Source organism: Mesocricetus auratus, unplaced genomic scaffold, assembly GCF_017639785.1.
Source record: "Mesocricetus auratus isolate SY011 unplaced genomic scaffold, BCM_Maur_2.0 Super-Scaffold_100010, whole genome shotgun sequence".
Taxonomy (NCBI): Eukaryota; Metazoa; Chordata; class Mammalia; order Rodentia; family Cricetidae; genus Mesocricetus; species Mesocricetus auratus.
Genome location: NW_024429194.1, coordinates 16,892,717 through 16,904,933, shown reverse-complemented (window position 1 = coordinate 16,904,933; position 12,217 = coordinate 16,892,717). Strand labels below are relative to the sequence as shown.

At 52.7% G+C, this 12,217-nt stretch overlaps 1 protein-coding gene across 6 annotated transcripts in view; it reads left to right on the top strand.

Annotated features, from left to right (window-relative positions):
- Positions 1-12,217, top strand: part of Ano7 (anoctamin 7) — a 31,966-nt gene that overhangs the window by 2,785 nt on the left and 16,964 nt on the right. For all 6 annotated transcript variants that reach the window (XR_005879790.1, XR_005879789.1, XM_040752982.1 and 3 more), the window contains exons 3-9: positions 244-301; positions 3,279-3,409; positions 4,415-4,522; positions 5,590-5,726; positions 8,703-8,760; positions 9,786-9,896; positions 10,839-11,004. Coding sequence is in view for 4 of the 6 variants with exons in the window: in XM_040752982.1 (XP_040608916.1) it covers positions 244-301; positions 3,279-3,409; positions 4,415-4,522; positions 5,590-5,726; positions 8,703-8,760; positions 9,786-9,896; positions 10,839-11,004 (769 nt within the window). In the remaining 2 variants the exon portion in view is untranslated. The remainder of the gene's footprint in view (positions 1-243; positions 302-3,278; positions 3,410-4,414; positions 4,523-5,589; positions 5,727-8,702; positions 8,761-9,785; positions 9,897-10,838; positions 11,005-12,217) is intronic.

Sequence of the window (12,217 nt, the reverse complement as noted above, 5' to 3'; positions counted from 1 at the left end):
ATCAGAATCCGGCATATCAGATGCTTACGTTACAATTCAAAATTGCAGCTATGAAGTAACAACGAAATAAGTGTATGGTTGGGGGTCACCCCAACATGAGGGACTGTGTATCAAAAGGCCGCAGCGGTAGGAAGGTTGAGAACCACGGAGGTAGAAGCGGGAACAAGGAGCAGCCGGGGAGGGGGAGGGTGGGAGTGAGTCACCCTGGTGGTTGGGTGTTGAAGGTGTCCTTCCTTCCTTCAGGCAGGTAAACAGCAGGTGGCCCCCAGCAGAGTTGGGAGCTCTGCCAAACCCCCGATTGGTAAGCCATCTGTACTCGGTCCGGGGTGGGGTCACAAATGGGGTGCCTCGGGTGGCAGCCGGAGGCCAACAGGCTTGGATCACTCCATGACCAGGCCTCCCGTGATATCCCTGTGCTCTGGGAACAACTGTAGCGCTGAGGGTAAGGAGAGAGTTGCCTGCTGAGCAATAGTCAGGGCGTGAACAGGAAAGGAAGGTCTGAACCGACAGGAGGCTGAGAGGAAAACCCATGCCGGCCGCTCCGCGCCAGCCCTAGGACAGACTGCCCGTTCCTCCTGGTTTTCAGCCTCAAAGTCTGGTCATCCCAGGCTCTTTTCTCTTGCACCCACGTCTTTCTGCCCTTAATTGTCTCAGGTCTACTTCTCCTACCATCCCCCTGCCCATGGCTCCCACCTGCCCAATGCCACCTTCATTCCGAGGTGGGACCTGCCCAGGCTCTATCTGGGGTCAAGGGCCCACATGCCCCAGCAGCTGCAAAGGGACAGTGGACGGCTCTCACACCCCTATGCATGACTCTTATGGAAAAGCAAAGCAGAAAGGAGCGTGTCCAGACAAAGGTCTGTGGCAACGCAAACATGCACACTGCTGGAGGGTTGTGAGACGGCACAGAAAACCCAGACGGTTCCACGGAAAAGTGAGCGCACGTTTGCATGGGGCCAGCAATTCTCTCTGCTCATGGTCAAGGGACGTAAATGTTGACATCGCTGGGTTTGGGGTTTTGTTTGTTTGTTTGTGGGTTTTTGTTTTTTGGGGGGGGTTGTTTGTTTGATTTGGTTTTTCAATTCAGGGTTTCTCTGTAGCTTTAGAGTCTGTCCTAGAACTTGCTCAGTAGATAGACCAGGCTGACCTCAAACTCACAGAGATCTACCCGCCTCTGTCTCCAGAGTGCTGGGATTAAAGGCATGTGCCACCACTGTCTAGCATTGATGGGTTTTGTTTTTGTTTTTTGGGTTTTTGGTTTTTCTTTTTTTCTTCATTTATTTATTTATTTATTCATTTATTTATTTATTTTGGAGACTGTCCTGGAACTAGCTCTTGTAGACCAGGCTGGTCTCAAATTCACAGAGATCCACCTGCCTCTGCCTCCCGAGTGCTGGGATTAAAGGTGTGCACCACCACCACCCGGCTTGGGGGGGGGTTAAGGCAATTGTTTTAAAGCAGCTTTGTTGATAAATAATTTACACACCACAAAGTTTACCTATTCTTTCCTTTTTCTGTTGTGAATGGGGAAAAGATGAACATTTACATACAAACTTTTGTGTGGACATATTTTAATTTTTCTTGAGTTGATAGTTTTGGGTGCCATTGCTAGGTCATAAGGTAACTCAATGTTTAACTGTTTGCATAAATGCCAAACTCTTTTCCAAAGAGAGTTCCCTGTTGCACCGAGTACCTCAGCGTGTAGGGTCACACTCTCAACATAGCACAGCCCCTACTATTGCCTCTATTGGCACAGCGGGCGTGAAATGTTGTTATTGATGTAGAAGAAACTCAGTGTGATGGAATCGGTATTGTAAAGGACTTACTCATAGCTTTGCTGAGGAGACAGGAAGCCACACAAGTGTAATTTAGCTAGAGTGCTGCCTCCAAACTACCCCAAAAGTCTGCAAATCGGGGCTATTAGAGACAAGCAAAATTTAGTGTGTGAATGCTTGCTTACACACGAGGATTGAGCTGCCATTAGGCCCCGGTTCCCATACCAAAGACATGACTCTACAGGGCAGCTTAGGGAGGTAGCACAGGGTTAAGGTCTGATCTGCCATTAATTCCCCTGTGTTCTTATCGGGGGAAGCATAATTCTGTCAGGTGAACAAGATAAGCCTGGGTAACAGTGAGTAATTGTGGCAATATCTTTTGGTGTAAATCTCCCATCTGCATAAGTGGCCACACTTCAGTCCCCTGTCTTGGTTTAAATTGTCTGAAGTATAACCTGGGGACAGGGCCCGAAAGAGATTTAAGGGTGACAGTGTGTGTAGAATGCATAAGCCTGAGGAGTATGCGAGCCAACGAAACCTCCCGTTGGGGGTCAACAACTCTTACTTTGGCCTCAGCCCATCAGCCAGGGCTTTCAGTAAAGAGCTGCCCTTCATCTCTGTGCTGACGACTGCTCACTGAAAAGATAACACTATCTCACTATGGATCGGGTGTGTATTTTCCTGATGACTAATGATATTGATGGCCTTTTCTTGTGTCAGCTGGACATTTCATATCTTCGTTAGACAAATGTCTCTTCAAAACCTTTCCCATTTTTAAGTTGGTTGTTCATGTGTGTGAGTGTGTGTGTGTGTGTGTGTGTGTCTAATATCAGTCTGTATCTGTGTAGTTGTTAAATTGTAAGTCCTCTAAATTGTGGATACAAGTCCCTTATCAGAAATACATCTTGCAGCCGGGTGATGGTGGCGCACACTCGTTTAATCCCAGCACTCGGGAGGCAGAGGCAGGCGGATCTCTATGAGTTCTAGACCAGCCTGGTCTACAAGAGTTAGTTCCAGGACAGCCTCCAAAGCCACAGGGAAACCCTGTCACGAGAAACCAAAAAAGAAAAAAGAAAAAGAAAAAAAGAAAGAAATAGATCTTGCAAATATTTTCTCCTATTCTCTGTGTTGCCTTCACCTTTTTGATGGTATCCTCTGATGAATTTTGTCTTATTGATTTTGATCAATTGTTGTGCTTTTGTTTGATCCAAGAAATGGCACCCAACAGGTTCTATTAGGAATCTGGGACCTAGACTGTGGGAACCAAGCTACGGAAGGGATCCCAGGACACGCCCAGCCCCTCCCCAGCCTCTGTGCCTGATCTGCTTTGCACACTCCCCTGCCCTCCAGCCCTAACTACAACTAAGGATGGGGCTGGGCAAGAGCCTCCAAAAGGCCCGTGGTCCTCACTTCCCATCCCAAGCCCTGTGCCCCAGCTGAGACCCAGCAACCTGCATTCCATCAGCCCACACTCACTGCCCTCGTCCCCACTGATCCCTGCAGATTTTGTTCTTGTTTGGGAAGAAGACCTGAGGAACCAAGAGAGTCCTGCCCAGGACAAGACACACACACACAAGTTCTGGAGGGAGACCTTTCTGGAAAGTCTTCGTCTGGCTGGCCTGAACATGGATCAGGTAGGTGGCGGTAGGAGAAGGACTCTGGAAATTCTGCATGACTTTGCTCGACAAGCCTGAGGGCTTACTATCCAAAGACGGAAAGCACACAAGGCCCCAGGGTCCTGCTGGATACACACCCTTCCCGTGGCTGGGGAGCCGCAGACCCCAGGCCAGCAAGAACATGGATCCATCCTGATGCACTAGGCTCTCTCACAGGGCCTGACACCTTCCGGGCAGTCGGTGGAACCATCTTTGCCACCCATTGCCTACCTCCAGTTTTCCTCAGCATGTGTCATTTGCAATCACTGTTGGTGTTTATAGGATTTAGCGGATTCAAAGGTCCCTTTGTGTGTTTTGTATAAACCAATTAGAATGACTTAAAGTTTCCAGGGAGCAAGCAAAAATGGAATAGGCATGTAAACCCTAGGTGCTGGGCTTAGCAGGCAACGGGGATCTGAGGGTGAGGGGGTGTGCAGAGCCCTGTCTTATCCCCCATGGCCCTCATCGCCAGGTCTTATATACATATCCTTCATCCTCTGCCATCCCAGCCGCCTTCCTCTGTCCCCAGAAGAGCTGTTGTCATCATAGGGCCCACCATAAGAATCAGTTGGAGCCGGGCGTTGGTGGCACACGCCTTTAATTCCAGCTCTCGGGAGGCAGAGGCAGGCGGATCTCTGTGAGTTCGAGACCAGCCTGGTCTACAAGAGCTAGTTCCAGGACAGCCTCCAAAGCCACAGAGAAACCCTGTCTCGAAAAACTTTGAATAAGGATCGCTTAGGTTGTCATTGCCATGGAAGAGAATGCAGGTGGCATGGGCCCCGGGTGTGAGCTCTCTGTGGAAGAGATGCTGTCACCACAAGTTTCCTGAGATAGGCCTTGGAAGTGAGCATTCCTACTGAGAGGGTGCCCGGCCATTGGCTGTCCATCAGCACCAGGCCAGTGTTAGTCCTCTCCCAAGTATGAATAGACCCAGAGCACATAGCAGCTCCCTCAGGCCCTCACAGAAGCCCCTGGTGCCTACAGCATGATGTCCAGGACGAGACCACTGCGGTTCACTTCATCCTCCTCAGAGCACCCTGGGCTGTGCTCTGCTACTATGCAGAAGACCTGCGCCTGAAGCTGCCTCTGCAGGTACGGGAGGTGCGGTGGCAGAGGGGAAGATGGGGTCCCCACCCAGCACTGCTTTTGATTGATGCCTATGTACTGGGCTCAGCTGCCGAAACCATCACTCCCTGGATGTGTTCCCATGGGGATCGCTAGTTTCCCTTCTATCCACTGTCACATGGGACCTCAAAACCTGCATGGACAGGGGTGATACCCTGAGTGACAGTGGACAGGGGGATACCCTGAGTGACAGTGGACAGGGGGATACCCTGAGTGACAGTGGACAGGTGATACCCTGAGTGACAGTGGACAGGGGGATACCCTGAGTGACAGTGGACAGGGGGATACCCTGAGTGACAGTGGACAGGGGATACCCTGAGTGACAGTGGACAGGGGATACCCTGAGTGACAGTGGACAGGGGGATACCCTGGGTGACAGTGGACAGGGGGATACCCTGAGTGACAGTGGACAGGGGATACCCTGAGTGACAGTGGACAGGGTGATGATGCCCTGAGTGACAGTGGACAGGTGATACCCTGAGTGACAGTGGACAGGGGGATACCCTGAGTGACAGTGGACAGGGGATACCCTGAGTGACAGTGGACAGGATGATGATGCCCTGAGTGACAGTGGACAGGATGACACCCTGCGTGACGGGTGCAGGGATTTAAAAGCCTGGCAGTATGGAGGAGAGCAGAGGCTGTAAGATGGCTCAGTTCCCTGCAGGACAATCTGCTGAGGCAGCTCCAGCCTCGTGTGCTCAGGTGAAGGACGCAACCTCTCCGTGCCCCCGGGACAATATGCCTGGACCGCTCATAGTGGGTGTCACCAGCGTGGTGCTGGGGTGGACAGAGACACACTGTTCACCTCTTTCATTCCCTAGTGCATGAGCAGCTCTGGTCCTCACTTTAATAAGTCAAGCAACTGTCAGAGCCGAGACCCTGAGAGGGGAAGGGTCTGTAGCGGGGCCAAGAATAAGAGACGCTATTTCTCTCGGCTGAGGCCTTTTTTGACTGGCATCCCATTTGCAGATTTGGCCAGGTTCTCTCCTCCCCAGCTGTGGAGATTTCCCTCTGAACAATTTTCTTTCCAGGAATTACCCAACCAGGCATCCAACTGGTCGGCCACCCTCCTGGAGTGGCTGGGCATCCCCAATATCCTGCTGGAGCAGGTGCCGGACACGCCTCCAGAGTACTACTCCTGCCAGTTCAAAGCCAGCAAGCTGCAGTGGTATGACAGGGAAGCTCCTTGCACTCAGCAGGACAGCCTCCTGTGGAGCCAGCCCCAATAGCTCGGGTGGATGCGTGAACGAGACTGTGAATGGATAAGATGGACGTATGAACGAGACTGTGAATGAACTAACTAAACACCATGCTTTCTCTCAAATGCTCTTCTCACCTGGGATTTTCAGAGAACACCATCTGAATCCCAGGTGAACAAGCCTACTGAATAACTGTGTGTTGGGAAGTCACCTGCATTAGTCAGGATAGGGTGGCCGTGCTGTGAGACAAACATGCCCCAAATCACAAAACAGGTCCAAGTCACAATCTGTTACTAAAACAAAAACCCAAAGATGGGTAGTTTGTTGAGAGATGTTAGAGGCAGGGGAGACGGCTTCACAAGTCAAAATACTTGTCATGCAAGCCTGACAACCCGAGTTCAATCCCTGGAACCCACCCAAAAGCCAGATGTGATGGTGCACATCTGTAATCCCAGAACTCCTAAGGTGAGAATTGCCCTAAGCTCACAGGCCAGCTACCAGAAGTGTACAGTGCAGCAGAGTTTAGGGACACCCTGCCTCAACAAGTCCCTGGGTACTGGGACCTCTACACATGCACTGTGGAATGTACACACATGTCACGAATACACAGTGTGTATACATATATGTACAGGTGTGTATACATAGACACACATATGTCCATACGCGCACACACACACGCACACACGCACACGAGGAGAAAGCAGGAAATGTATGTATACATATATAGACACGCACGCACACACACACGCACGCACGCACACACACGCACGCACACACGCACATGAGGAGAAAGCAGGAAATGGGCAGTGATACGTGGTGACCGATCATTGCCGGCCTATTCTTCCCTCCCACTGCACACTAGCTTCATTTAGCTCGCACATCTGGAAGTTCAGCATTGGCGGTTTCAGCTGTGGCTAGACGGAGCAGCTACAACACAGCAGGAGAGAGATGGCATGGGAGCTGCCATGCCTGGAAAGGCACACAGAGTTGTCTGGCTTCCTCTAACAGCCGAGTCTCTCCTGAGACAAAGCAGCATCGGTCCCTTCCAAGAGTGGAATCCGTGTGACCTCATGCCTTTGGCTGGCCCTCACTCTTTTCTTAGAGTCTCACTATGTAACTCTGGCTGTCCTGGAACTGGCTATAGAGACCAGGCTGGCCTTGAACTCAGACATCTACTTGCTTCTGACTCCCAAGGACTGGGATTAAAGACGTGTGCCCCACCACCGTGCTTGACCCCACTCCTTTTTTTTTTTTTTTCCTGTTTTCGAGACAGGGTTTCTCTGTGGCTTTGGAGGCTGTCCCGGAACTAGCTCTTGTAGACCAGGCTGGCCTCGAACTCACAGAGATCCGCCTGCTTCTGCCTCCCGAGTGCTGGGATTGAAGGGGTGCCACCACCGCATGGCCCTTGACCCCACTCTTAAAGGTTCCACCACCTTGACCCTGCACAGCCAGTCCATGAACTTTAGTGAGACACACTCAGACCACAGTAGTCCAATTTCTTGCTCTGTTCCGGTGTCCTGGGTTAATGGACTCCCCTGTTAGACCTTCCCTGGCTGGCGAGGGAGACAACACGTATGTGGACAGCCCTCCCTCAGGAACTCCAGGAGTCTCCTCATATTCATTACTAGACAGAGCCATTGTGTGACCACACAAAGCTTAGACCTATCCTCAATCATTGCTGCCGCCACTAATGAAGCACCCAGGACTCTTGTGACCCCTGACCCCCTTCTCCTGAGCCTTTAGTCCTTGTTTACAAGCTTCGGGGCAGGCAAGCTAAAGGCTTCTTAGCGGGCCTAACACTCTGCTCTGGGCCTTGTCTTCTGTACCAACTGTTTGCTTCCCTTGCCTTATGTGTGTGGTGCGTAGCATCTGTTGTAGCAAAACTGAGAACTGAATCTATCTAGCATAGTGGTCGTCCTCCTTGGCCTCTGTGTGTGGGCCTCTGTGTGTGGGCCTCTGTGTGTGGGCCTCTGTGTGTGGGCCTCTGTGTGTGGGCCTCTGTGTGTGGGCCTCTGTGTTTGGGCCTGTGTGTGGGCCTCTGTGTGTGGCCTCTGTGTGTGGGCCTGTGTGTGTGGGCCTCTGGGTGTGGGCCTGTGTGTGTGGGCCTGTGTGTGTGGGCCTGTGTGTGTGGGCCTGTGTGTGTGGGCCTCTGTGTGTGGCCTCTGTGTGTGGGCCTCTGTGTTTGGGCCTCTGTGTGTGGGCCTCTGTGTGTGGCCTCTGTGTGTGGGCCTCTGTGTTTGGGCCTCTGTGTGTGGGCCTCTGTGTTTGGGCCTGTGTGTGGGCCTCTGTGTGTGGGCCTCTGTGTGTGGGCCTGTGTGTGTGGGCCTGTGTGTGTGGGCCTGTGTGTGTGGGCCTCTGTGTGTGGCCTCTGTGTGTGGGCCTCTGTGTTTGGGCCTCTGTGTGTGGGCCTCTGTGTGTGGCCTCTGTGTGTGGGCCTCTGTGTTTGGGCCTCTGTGTGTGGCCTCTGTGTGTGGGCCTCTGTGTTTGGGCCTGTGTGTGTGGGCCTCTGTGTTTGGGCCTGTGTGTGGGCCTCTGTGTGTGTGGCCTCTGTGTGTGGGCCTCTGTGTTTGGGCCTCTGTGTTTGGGCCTCTGTGTGTGGCCTGTGTGTGTGGGCCTCTGTGTTTGGGCCTGTGTGTGGGCCTGTGTGTGTGGGCCTGTGTGTGTGGGCCTCTGGGTGTGGGCCTGTGTGTGTGGGCCTGTGTGTGTGGGCCTCTGGGTGTGGGCCTGTGTGTGTGGGCCTGTGTGTGTGGGCCTCTGGGTGTGGGCCTGTGTGTGTGGGCCTGTGTGTGTGGGCCTCTGTGTGTGGGCCTCTGTGTGTGGGCCTCTGTGTGTGGGCCTCTGTGTGCAGTCTTGTCCGCCACGTCTGCTCGTGCCTTTACTTAGGTACGTGAGGCAACCCCCCTCCCCCATACTCTCAGATCTCTAAACCTTTTTCACCTCTGCAGGTTCCTTGGGAGTGACAACCAGGACACCTTCTTCACCAGCACCAAGAGGCACCAGATTGTGAGTGGAGTGTGTCTGCTGCAGATGCTATGGCCAGAGGGCGGGAGCCTTAGAGACTGCCTCTGACCTTGCCTATAGAGGGTGGATACGGTCTGCGTGCAGGACAGTGGGGGTGGGGCAAACGTCCAGACAGCACTGAGTCGAGAGAGAGCCAGCTCTCGATCCGGTGCCCTCCACAATCTGGGGTCCAGGACCTCTGTGACAGACAGCCAAGGTACCAGGCCTGGGTGAGGTGATCCTCCCGGCTGGCCAGAACAGACAAAGAAGTGGTCTCAGTATATCCTAAGCTAATCTGTCAAAACCAGGCTACTGGGGCAGATCCGAGGCACTAGGTGTTTCCCAACCTACGGTTCTCGACCCCTTTGAGGGTCAAGTGAACCTTTCACAGGGTTCACCAAAGATCATCAGAAAACACAACTATTTGCGTTATAATTCATAGCAGTAGCAAAATGACAGTTATGACGTAGCAATGAAAATAATTTTATGGTTGGGGTCACCACAGCAGGAGGAACTGTATTAAAGGGTCGCAGCACTAGGAAGGTTGAGAACCACTGCATTAGGAGGTATGCACCAACAGCATATAGCCAGGAGGACCTAGACAGGCCTGAATCACACACTTATGACCGCCAAAGGTCACTGCTACAGCGGCCACCACCAAGGCAGAGGTTTCCCACCCCAGATAGGTGTCCTGACAGAGCTGATCCTTCTGGAACAGGGGTCCATGCAAGTCATGCATGACTAGGCCCAGGCTCCAACCCAGGCTGGACTTTAAGGAGCCGTGTGACTAATTTAGGCTTCTGAGTGTGTAAGATGGCAGAATGACTGTTGTCCCTACCGGTGGGGTCATGAATGTGCGACTGTGACATAGGACCTGGATTTCAAGGCCTGGAGGACACTCCATCAATATCGTTACTTGTCACTGGGGATCATAAGAGGTCACCCAAGGTTTCAGCACCAAGATGGGTCTCCCTACTGTGCTGCCATCACGTGACCAGTGATAGGTGCTATCCTCCGCCCACACACAGCTGTTTGAGATCCTGGCCAAGACTCGATACGGCCACAAGAAGAAAGGCTTGTTTGGGATTGACCAGCTGCTGGCAGAAGGTGTCTTCAGGGCAGCCTTCCCCCTGCATGACGTGAGTCTCGGGGCTGGGGGTGGAACTAGGGTGGACTATGAGTTCCCCCAATACTTTTGCCCACAGGAAGCTGTAGGGGTGAGCCCTGGGGTCAGGAATACTAAATGCATAGCCTTCTAATGTGAAGTAGTCAAGTTGGAGGCTGAAGGTTCAGCTTGGTCTCCTGCCCTTGCTCGGGGTCCCTGGCAAGTATACCATGTCTCCATAAGACTGGGTTCCAGAGGCAGCATCTCTCACTAAGAAAGATAGGGAGGTCTCCAGCACCCTTCTCCCTACCTGGGAGCTGGCAGTCTGGGGCAGAGTCACTATAATAGCCGCCTGGTGATGCTCTGACACCCACACTGCCATCCTTGTGCAGCCCGTGTGTAGTCAGGGTGATTTGTGTTCTAGCTTCTCTGCAGCCTTCTACCACAGGGGATGCCTGAAACATCTTGAGTCATGCATACCCATGAAACCTGCTTGATATCATGAAGACCATGAAGTGGGTGTAGAAATGTCAGGCATCCCCAACACACACACACACACACACACACACACACACACACACACACACGTCTTACAATGGCATTACTCTTCGTGTTGGAGTGGGTCATAGCGCGGGTACCACACAGCATATGTGTTGGGCCTGGACATTCCCACAGCGCTGTTGGTCAACCTGCACCCCAGTCTCTGTCCTGGCTGACTCTTTCAGATTCATCCCCTGCTCTGGGTGCTCAGTACTCCAAGGAGTCAAGGGAACTCAACCCATCCTTCCCTTCAGATACTTCTTCCCCATCCCCCAGTGTGACTACATTGCCTGCACTGGAGAGGGTGGAATTGTGGGTCTGGGTCAGCACTGAAGTTCCCATTCCTGGAGGTGCCCTGGGGGGTGGGGCGGGGGTGACTAGCGGGCAGAGCTAAAACATCATGGAGAGGCCCAGCTCAATGGTCTCTTATTCCCAGGGCCCATTCTCTGCAGTTCCAGAGAACTCGCAGGCCCTGGGTCTCACCCAGCGCCAAGTCTTATTCCAGCACTGGGCTCGCTGGGGCAAGTGGAACAAGTACCAGCCGCTGGACCACGTGCGCCAGTACTTCGGGGAGAAGGTGGCTCTCTACTTCGCCTGGCTTGGTGAGTCTTGTCTCTCTGCTTGGTCTTTGAGTTACAACAGTCTGCCCTCTGGGATAATTCTACTGCCAGACCTTATTCCCCGGATAATAAAACAGACACCATGTAGACGGAGTTTTTTCTACAGTGTCACAAATAGTGACATGGAGACGTAATTATTATTAATTATGAAAGCTCAGCCTTAGCTTGGGCTTGTCCCACCAGCTCTTATAACTTAAAAAAATAACTTATGTGTATTTTATGGACAATGGTGTTTTGCCCACATGCGTGTCTATGTGAGGGTGTGGGATCCCCTGGAACAGGAGTTATGGAAAGTTATGAGCTGCCACGTGGGTGCTGGGAATTGAACCCTGGTCTTCTGGAAGAGAAGCCAGTGCTCGTAACCACTGAGCCATCTACATCCTGTCCCATGGCTTGTTACCTTGTCTCTCTGTACTTTCCACTCTGCGTGGTCTGGCCGGTGACTCTGCCTTCTTCCCAGAGTTGCAGCTCCTGCCTAGCTATTGGCCGGTCAGCTTTTATTACACCAATCACAGCAGCACAATTTCAGTGTACAACCTCCCACAACAACACTAGGCATTACACTCGAGTCCCTTGGTCTGTGGGGTCTTCTTGACCCCGACTAGCACCCTTCCCCTTTTGGGAAGCTCCCTCAGGAAAGTGTGTCCTGAGAGAAAAGCCGTCCCTATGGGGTGTCTACTCCAATCATTCTCTGCTGGTCTCAGTCAGGCTGGCACCTTAGAGACAAGCTGCCCTCCCTGGGGTCTGCCTTCTGACCCTCCTTCCCCATCCTGGGATTTGCCTTTCCTGCTGTCCAGTACGGCTCTGCTGGAGGACTTCCGGGGCCGGGGAAAGAAGGACTCTTCAGCTAGGCTCCAGACAGAGGACATTTTGTAGGTGTCCTCCTAGTCTCACAGGGTCAGTGGGGACCAGGCTGACCCCACAGAAAGAAAGTAGATGCACGTTTGGTGGGTGTGGGGTACTTCGGGGGTCCAGGTGCCCTGGTGGAGTGTGGGGGTAAAGGTGGGTCCAGAATGACCCACACCTCCACTGGGGTTCAAGCTGCAATGCATCCTGTGTCTTTCAGAAAGACACCAGTGAGCAGTTGGAGGTGGGGACATGCTAGGGGACAAAATCAGGAGATAAAGCAGAGGGGCCGGGCTGGTGGTGGTGCACACCTTTAATCCCAGCACTTGAGAGGCAGAGGCAGGTGGAT